Source organism: Portunus trituberculatus, chromosome 17, assembly GCF_017591435.1.
Source record: "Portunus trituberculatus isolate SZX2019 chromosome 17, ASM1759143v1, whole genome shotgun sequence".
Taxonomy (NCBI): domain Eukaryota; kingdom Metazoa; phylum Arthropoda; class Malacostraca; order Decapoda; family Portunidae; genus Portunus; species Portunus trituberculatus.
The window spans coordinates 28925025-28935024 of record NC_059271.1 but is presented as its reverse complement, the minus strand read 5'-3'; the positions used below and the strand labels follow the sequence as shown (position 1 = coordinate 28935024).

Genomic DNA, 10000 nt, shown 5'->3' with positions numbered 1-10000 from the left:
AGAGAGAGAGAGAGAGAGAGAGAGAGAGAGAGAGAGAGAGAGAGAGAGAGAGAGAGAGAGAGAGAGAGAGAGAGAGAGAGAGAGAGAGGAAGGATTTAGCGAAAAGGACAGCCGTTCCAGGAGGGTGATGTACGATCGGGTCTGGCAATAACTGGCTCCTCACCGAGACGCAAACATCTGTCAGTGAACGGAGGCCAACTTTCTTCTGTGCCTCCCAATTACCGCGTGTTGACTTCTGTTACGTAGACGAGCCCTCACAACGACGATCTTTGCCCGGCGTGCCATCACAAGTTACAACAATCTTTACCAGCCTCCACGAACGACTCTTGTTATCGCTTCCAACATTCAAAATTCTCTCAACAGCTAACAGTCTCCTTTGGCCTTCTCCTTCTTTTCTTCCTTTCCCCTAGCAACCTAACCCTTTCGCTGCCAGAATACACACTACAACCAACAGCTTCTGCCTCTTCTCTCTTCCTCTATCTCCTTCTTCTCCTCCTCTTCCTCCTCCTTCACTAAAGCTTCTGTCACCAAAATAGTCGTTGTTACTTCCACGCCATCTGTGCTAACTTACATCATCACCGCAGTTATTGAGTCGTCGATGTGTCCCCTCCCCCGCCACACCCACCACCCTTTACCCTTACTCTCCGTCTCCAGTAACCTTCCGTTCCTCCTTATACGTGCCTCTCCTCCCACCCTTCCAACCCCTCCGCCTCCACGCTAACGAAGACTCCCTCCACCATTAGCACCGCCATTACAACCCCCTGACACCATAAAACATGCATCGCCTCAATTACTGCCAACAAATTACCCTTCCATTATCCGAATATTTCCATCTATGTATTCCTTCTCTTCCTCTTGTTCAGTACTTAAGCGCTATGTCATTAAGCGATCTCTTTCTCCTCTTCCTCCTCCTCCTACTTTTCCTAATTTTTTCTCTTTCTTTCTTTTTTTCTCTATTCTCTCAGGGAAATTAAAAGTTCGTAGTCTTTCGCTAAATGTGAGACGAAGCCAGGTGTTATGTCTGGAGTGGATAGATGTAGGGGAAAAGTGATTGAGGAGGCATCCACACGCGCGCGCACACACACACACACACACACACACACACACACACACACACACACACAACTGTTCGTGTCTCTTCGTGCTGTTACGTTTGTTGCCTGAGCTGCATGGTGAGTGTGAGAAAGTAATTATCTGCAGTTATTTTTCCACTCTGCCCTGTGGATTATTCTCTCTCTCTCTCTCTCTCTCTCTCTCTCTCTCTCTCTCTCTCTCTCTCTCTCTCTCTCTCTCTCTCTCTCTCTCTCTCTCTCTCTCTCTCTCTCTCTCTCTCTCTCTCTCTCTCTCTCTCTCATATAACAGTATATAGGTTGGCTGGCAATCCCGTTTAATAACCTTGAAAATGACGCTCCCAGCCTCCATTCCATTGACTGACTTAGCATCACTCCCATCTCCTAATCGAAATGCGTGCAGATTAAAACTATTTCTCCCATTTTTTTCCGCGCTTTAACTATAATGGCCTCGCTAATCTCTGCCTTATTCATCCCCTTCATCTGCCTGGATATTCGCTGACGTCGACCTGCACTCCGCGCCTCTCCGCTGAATGGAGGCGAACCTTTCAATCTAGCTTTATATGGAAGGCTTCTGAATCCAGTAATTGATTTTTTCCTAATCCTCATCCTCTTTTCTCTTCGTCCCTTCATAATTTGGTGGTGGAATCTCTACTTCTAATCTGGATGTTGCTTCGCTTCGTGAGAACAATACTCGGCGCTGCGCCTCATGACTGGCTGTCTACTCTTATGACGAGGTCCGCGGGCGTCCCCAGCAGATGCCATACAATGTACGATTTTTCAATGAGCTTGTTTGTCTTCTGGAAGATAAATGATTGTGGCAAGGGAAGAACACTGTAACTAATCTCCGACGAAAACAAGCGAAAAGAGAAAATTTAGGGGATGAGAACAATAGAGGGTAAAAAAAAGATGGATAGGGAAGGAAGCAGCAGGGAAGGGAAAATGGAGGCGGTGCCAGCCAGCCATCAGCGGCACTCCCCATCCATCACAGCCTGGCACCGTAGGGTCCTGTCCCCTACCCTGCCGTCCCCTCTCTCGCCGCTACCCTCCACCGTCCAAAAGGGGCAAAATAGCTAAAAGTCGTCCCTTTAGAGCTTGCACGGGGGTGAAAAATGATCCTTTGCTGGTAGGAGTGGGACGGGAGGGGTGAGGATGGAAATTGAGGGATGGAGGAAGAGAAAGAGGGAGATGGAGAGAAACGAAAGTGGACACAACAAGGGAGGAGATAAAACAGCCCCTTTCCTTCTCAGTGACCCGACAAATGGCTAAGGTCACGACCCTATCTCGAGGACCAGATAGCGGCGGCAGCCCAAACACCACCACACAGACAACGACCACGCCAGAGCAGAGCAGAGCAGAGCAGAGCAGAGCAGGCCAGACCAGACGGGGGTGGCGACGCGAACGCACCAGCCACTTTTTTCTCTTTAGTTCTGTATCATTAATCTCCCCCCGCGACCCGCCCACCACCAGCAAAACAACCCACTACTGGCCAGCTACTTCTTGCACCTTCTTCCTGCGGCACCCGGGGCAAGGTTCACGTGAGGAGGATGAACCTAAGTGCGTCTGTATAAGGCAGGAAATGGTGTGTGTGTGTGTGTGTGTGTGTGTGTGTGTGTGTGTGTGTGTGTGTGTGTGTGTGTGTGTGTGTGTGTGTGTGTGTGTGTGTGTGTGTGTGTGAAAGAGAGAGAGAGAGAGAGAGAGAGAGAGAGAGAGAGAGAGAGAGAGAGAGAGAGAGAGAGAGAGAGAGAGAGGAATAGGTCCAAAGGGAGTGAGAAAAATGTTGCTGGGTGTATTGTTGAGTGGAGAGGTGTTAAGACGCTCTGGGGAGGCTGAAGCAACAGTGCCCTGGCTGGAATAAACATGAACCCACCAATAGGTACCTCTCTCTCTCTCTCTCTCTCTCTCTCTCTCTCTAATATGAGATAATGTAGCTAGTCACAAACAGCCTGGTAGGAGCCAATAGGTCTAATGCCGTGTCTTCTTCCTTTGTGTTCCCTGGTGCTCCATGTTCCGGGTATCCATGTAAGGACGCCAAGCCTTGCCACACAAATCCTGACGCTCCAGAGAAGTCATAGTACACCACCACCACCACCACTAGTCTGTCTACTCTAAATTGGTTCTGGATCTCGGTTTGAATGGTGTCCCAGGGAATGCGTGGTTGTCAAATCTTGAGGAAAACCGTGAGTTATCCTTGTAGTATGTGCGCTGATCAACAGAAAACGAGTATTATTCACATCAAATCAATTACGTTGTCAATAAATTACAATATGTTTTAAATCCAGGAACCATTTTACAGTAGACAAACTATAGTCTTTGTCGCTGTTGCTGTTACATATTAAGGGCAAAACATTAAAATTTTCCTCTGAAATGAAGTGCTGGCAGACTGATCGCACGGTCACATCATGCATGAATTATAAATATATGATTATAAATTCAATTAGAGATGATTAACAAGTAACATTCTAACTTATTTTACCCGTGTTGGCGTCACGAGGCGGAGTGGCGACCGAGCGGTAGTGGGCTGGGATTATTAAAGCCTCGCTCGGCACCAGCACTCCTATCTCACCTGGCCGGCCTGTGTCAAGAAACGTCAATAAGTGTGTCCCGGCTGGAAGGTGGAAGACACTGACAGGTATTCACGGTAGAGACAATAGTCAGGAATTCCGGATCAATTTTCCTTATGAAGTTACTAAACGCCTGTCTGTCTCCGCTTCCAGTCCAGGCATCTCTTCCCCACCCAAGCCTGTCCAGACACTCAGGTCTTATTGCCACTGCTCGATTATCTGTATTTAAAAGTTTTTGCGTTGTTACTCTCTCTCTCTCTCTCTCTCTCTCTCTCTCTCTCTCTCTCTCTCTCTTCCAACATACAATTTCCTATCTGCTTCCAAAATCTCGACAAGTCCCTTAGCCCTAGGCCACCACCACCACCACTACCTGTCATCCCCAACAAGTAGTCAGCCAGTCACTCCAGAACAAACAGTCACGTCAGCAAACGTCTCAATGTTCTCTTTCTCTTTTCTTTTCGTCTCATGGCCATCTTCCTCCTCCTCTTCTTCCATTCATCTGCCGGGTTTTTAATGTCTCTATTTCTGCCAGTCCTTATTCACTTTAGTCATCTGTTATTCATCCTTGCCTCATTTCTCTCCTATCATTATTCTCCCCTTTTGTTTCTGCGTACCTCTTATTCTTCTTATTTCTCCTCTTATTCCTTTTATTATTCCGGAGTGAGTCTCCACCACTTAACTCACTCCCTGTCCTCGTCCCCCTCCCTCTGCGCCTCCCGTGTCCCTCCCTTACTCCTCTGCCTCCTTTCCACCGCCTCCCCTACTCAGCTGGTGATTCAAGCTACCATTATGGGGTGTTGGCTCACGTCACTCCGTCATCATTACCTACGACAGGTGTTTGAGGGGGGTGTGGTAGGGGGGCAGGTGTTTGGACAGGTAATGAATTAAGAGCGAACTCCCTAGACAGGTAATGGGACAAGGCATTTAACTAAGAAACAAGTCAGAGTACTGGGGGAGGGGATGGGACGATATGAGACGAGAATGGTCTACCTGGAATTGTATCGGGAAAAAAAGTAGGTGAGTAGGAGGGAATGAAAAGAAAACAGCCAGGTAATGTATCAGACAAGGTGAGGAGCAGGTAACGTTACGACAAACAGAGATTCAATGGTAAACGTGGAAGGAGGAGAAGGGAAGGGAAGGGAAGGGAAAGGAGGGAAAGGTTTGGAGCAATGCGAGTGAGTGTACTAGTGGAAATGTGGCGTACTTAAAGCAGGTGGTGTGACGCACTGTGACAGACCCAATGTATAGTGCGTGAAGCGGTTACTGTTTGAGTCCCCGGCATAATTATTAAGTAGGGTTGTTCTGTTTTCCTGTACCTTCAATAATCAATAGGTTTCTGCGAACATTTTGCTGCATTGCTGTAGTGTCCTGCCTTTGTCTGTCTGTCTGTCTGTCTATAATGATGGTGGTGGTGGTGGTGGTGGTGGTGGTTTTGTGACGCTTAAGTGTGGTATACTGAGCACAAATGGCATGAATAGTGGCGTCAAATGTGCAATAATGGAGTGACGTGAAACCCTCTTAATAATGAACGAAACATTTCACTGTCCGTCTATCTGTTTGTCTGTCTCCCCCACCCCCAACTCTCTCTCTCTCTCTCTCTCTCTCTCTCTCTCTCTCTCTCTCTCTCTCGATGACTCATACTTGAAACAGAGTACATGCGTTTGTGATCTACTGCATTCCAGCGCCCCATGATTTAGTGTTAACCAAACTGGAGCCACGAATGACACTCACAGCTTAACTTCTAGCACTCGTGACTCATTATAACCTGATAGCGCTAAGGAGACTCTGAGTGATGTTTGAGTGTGCCGTACTGGAATAAAAGAACCATGGCAGTGCGATCCATATATAACGTTGTGTAGCTCAGAGTAACACAGGAGACTTTGAGAGATGTGTGAGTGTGCCCCTTATTATGACGTGTTAATGGAAGACTCTTTATGCTACGTGACTGCCATACTGAAAAGACTTAGAGTACAGTGATCTATATCATACAACGCCACTCAATTAACAGTAGACTCATCGCTATAATTCAGAAACGTTTCCCTCTCTCACCGCGACCATTTTCAAAGACCACAGAGACGATTAGCTGTCTTTTTTTATACCATGTGGGCTTTTCATGGGAATTTATGGGCTAAAGGGAATACTTTATGGGGTACCTCCTATCTCAAAGTCCACCGGTAGGAAACCAGTGCCCCGAGTGAGGAAGCCCAACCTACACTCGGACCGTGGATAGGATTCGAACCCGTGCGCTTGGAGACCCCTCGGACACCAAAGCACGCATGGTTCTACTGTACCACGGCGTTCTAAAGGGTATTTGTCCTGTTGGTATTGCAGAGAACTTATTAACACGTCACTGGGATTACAGAAACATCCTTAAAAACCCGTGTCACTTCAACTAGAGCCATTTAAAAATAGTGAAGTTGCAGCGCGGATGTGTTTCAAAATATGGACCTTAGTGACGTGAATGTGCTCTGCTGACAAGACCTCGAGCCAATGTTATCCAAATAAAGCGTTGTGTGGCTTAGAATAATACTCACGGCCTCGGTATGGATGGGGTGCACGGCAAAAAGCAGCGAGGCGACAAAGCTCGACAGCTCCGGCAGGAACATGCTGCACATCCTGGAAACACAAACAAACAAACACACGTTACAGACAGCTCGTTCGCTCGCTCGCTCCAAAGCAAGCCCACACACTGACAGGGAAAACAAAAAATAAGAAGACTGGAAAAAAAAGGAAAATAACAGTTAGGAATAGTGAATAACAGTGGTGGGAAATTGAGATAAACGTGTGAAGGCTGCAGGGGACTAGGAAAACGTATTGGTGGTAATGTTCGCATTGTGTCATAAAATAAGATTTCTAGGAAAAAAAAAAAAAAAAATCGTCATGATGGTAGTGGTGATGATGGAAGCTGGTAGGAAACGTGAAAACTCTCTCTCTCTCTCTCTCTCTCTCTCTCTCTCTCTCTCTCTCTCTCACACACACACACACACACACACACACACATGTGCAAACAAACACCACTCATCTTCAGCATAGTTTGTCTGGATACCGGAAAAGGAAGCACACTTTCTGTTCTGTCAAAGAGAGACAAAAAGAGAAAAGAAAAAACAGCAACACCAGTATGGCGGCACACTTTGAAAACTCTCTCTAGTTTGGAAAAACGAATACCTCCCCTCCTCTCCCATCGCCCCTCTCTCTCTCTCTCCCTCTCTCTGAAGGCAGATAACAAGTTTGAGGAAATTAATGAAAACAAAGGTAAATATGCCAAACAATAGCTATTAGGAAATCTATGAGTGCCAGTTTGTTTGTTTACCTGCCAATTGCCAAATTTCACAACAGAAAAACACTAATCTATTCATTCGCACAGGCAACATAATAAACACATATATTTCAACCACTTTTCTGAATCATGTGACCTAAAATGAATCGGCATGATGACACCTAATTATTAAATGATCAATTAGCTATCACTATTGACACCAATGAAAAAAATAATAATAATAATGAACAAAAAAAAAAAAAGGGGAGAAAAAAAAACTTTATATTAACGAATACATGATCGAAGAGTAGTTTTTATCTTTGTTTATATTTATGTTCCTACGTTATATTGTTAATTGGGACGAAGAGACGGGCAGGAAATGTAAAGGGGTTCCATATTACAGAATGTTTATTCATCTGCCAATCCATCGGAACTGTATAATTGGCAGACACGAATAAAAAGATAAAATACGTGGACGAAATAAGGCCGTAACAATGTATGTATTTATTTATCTCTAACGAGACTCCTAAACACACACACACACACACACACACACACACACACACACACACACACACACACACACACACACACACACACACACACACACACACACGAACTAAATCTATTCATTTATATATTTGAATACTGTTCACTGTTCTATTGTTTATCTATTTACAAATCTCCTTTATTTTGTCTTTCTCAACGTATCAACATAAACCTTATATACAATAAATTATATACGTGGGCAATGAATATGAAGGGAAAATGAGAGAGAGAGAGAGAGAGAGAGAGAGAGAGAGAGAGAGAGAGAGAGAGAGAGAGAGAGAGAGAGAGAGAGAGAGAGAGAGAGAGAGAGAGAGAGAGAGAGAGAGAGAGGTGGTATGCAGGTTCTTTTAATCAGCATTCCTCTTTCCTTCCTTACCGCCGCATAATTACGGAACTCGAGAACCCAACCGATATTACCACACACACACACGAACACACACACACACACACACACACACACACACACACACACACACACACACACACACACACACACATGATATGACCTGCTTCTCCTGCGCCTTTTTATCTCATGCTTGTTCCTCCTCGTCTTAGCTCAACTCGTGGGAAATCAACCTTCTATTTGTTCATATTCAATTATTTATTCATTTTACTTCTCACACTTTCATCAGTTTTCCTTTTGGTTTACTATCTTTTTTTTGAGTTTAAAGGAATTTTTGTGTCTTCCTTCTTCTTGATCTTAGAATGAGTGAATAGGTGAAGGAATGAAATGATAATGGCAAAAGGTTCCTCGTAAAGTGACAATGTCGAGGGGGAAGAGAGAGAGAGAGAGAGAGAGAGAGAGAGAGAGAGAGAGAGAGAGAGAGAGAGAGAGAGAGAGAGAGAGAGAGAGAGAGAGAGAGAGAGAGAGAGACAAATATTGCAGGATCGGAAAACAACAACAACATCAAATTCAATAAAGACGATTCTGGGTCACTTTTGGCATTCCTAAAGCAAAAGTAATGAAAGGAAAAATTGTCTCCACGAAAACACTCACACTCACACTCACACACACACACACACACACACACACACGCAACCTGACCCTGAATATGCCCTACCGAACATTTCACCTTCATCAGCGCCAGCCTCTTTCTCTCTCTCTCTCTCTCTCTCTCTCTCTCTCTCTCTCTCTCTCTCTCTCTCTCTCTCTCTCTCTCTGTGGGATGGAGGCATATGCATGTTCCTCAATCTGTCCCAATGAATAGTGACCGCAATATTGTAAACTATTCCAATCGTATCCCCTGTCCAGTCTCTCCCTAAATCCTCCGCGTCATATGATCCCTTTGCACGTATAAGAGAACCAAGAAGAAGAGAGAGAGAGAGAGAGAGAGAGAGAGAGAGAGAGAGAGAGAGAGAGAGAGAGAGAGAGAGAGAGAGAGAGAGAGAGAGAGAGAGAGAGAGAGAGAGAGAGAGAGAGAGAGAGAGAGAGAGAGAGAGAGAGAGAGAGAGGCGATGAGGCAGGTGACACTGTGCTGAGAGGAGAAGCAGAGGAAGATAGACGATTAACCCCTTCAGTACTGGAACGCATTTTTATCATGAATTATTGGCGTGATTTAACGATTTTAATTTTATGAAAGTAACAAGGTAATATATTCCCAAAGACGTGTGTGTAGTAAGTGTTTCCTGATTAGTGTTCTTTATATATATATATATATATATATATATATATATATATATATATATATATATATATATATATATATATATATATATATATATTCTTTCTATTTCTCTATCTTTGTCTCTGTCTGTCTGTCTGTCTGTCTGTCTCTCTCTCTCTTCTAAGCCTCTATAAATCATGTGTTTCTTAATGATAGTTACTGTTAGTGTTTTGCTAGTGTTATTAGCAAGATATCAACATGCTCTAGTAAATCATTGAACGACACACACACACACACACACACACACACACACACACACACACACACACACACAGATAGATAGATAGATAGATATGTTTATTGACTACAGCTATAAAGAAACGGATATTTCCTCGTGAAAATATATAATAATCTGAACGTAAGCAGAGATTTGCCCGGATAGATTGCAACTGTAGTCCCCCCAAAAAATTATGATAAATGAATACGTTGAAGTAATACACACACAATAATACACAGAAGAAACGTTTTACTTATATGAAAGCGTCATACGATAAGCAACATTCACCAGTAAGCAGACTCCACCTTGATGTCGTTTATTGCACCACCTCAAGACATTATTTCACAATTTTCTATCTCAGGGAATTGCAAACTGCGTGCCTCATCGTCCCTCTCCACCGCCGCGATCTAAAATCATCATAGAACATGCTACACGTTTTTTTTTTTTTTTTTTTTTTAAGCCTTTGTTGTCCATCTTTACAATGCAAGACCGGCCAATATCAGCCCTCCCTTCTCCACTTTAATGACAAACTCTCAAACAGTCTACCTTCCTCTCTTTTTTTTCCTCCTCCATCCCATTTGCTTAAGAGTCTTTGAAGAGGAAGGTTGTAAGGTCCCCTCATGAATTAAATTGGCCTTTCCTCCTCGTGTCTTCTCGTCTAACCCGAATAGTGTTTGGTG

The 10000-nt window shown here is 44.3% G+C and overlaps 1 protein-coding gene across 2 annotated transcripts in view; it reads right to left on the bottom strand.

Moving 5' to 3' along the window:
* LOC123505070 (protein O-mannosyl-transferase Tmtc3-like) overlaps positions 1–10000 on the bottom strand; it is a 1048098-nt gene that overhangs the window by 91407 nt on the left and 946691 nt on the right. For both annotated transcript variants that reach the window (XM_045256101.1, XM_045256102.1), the window contains one exon: positions 6169–6250. In XM_045256101.1, the coding sequence (XP_045112036.1) occupies positions 6169–6250 (82 nt within the window). The remainder of the gene's footprint in view (positions 1–6168; positions 6251–10000) is intronic.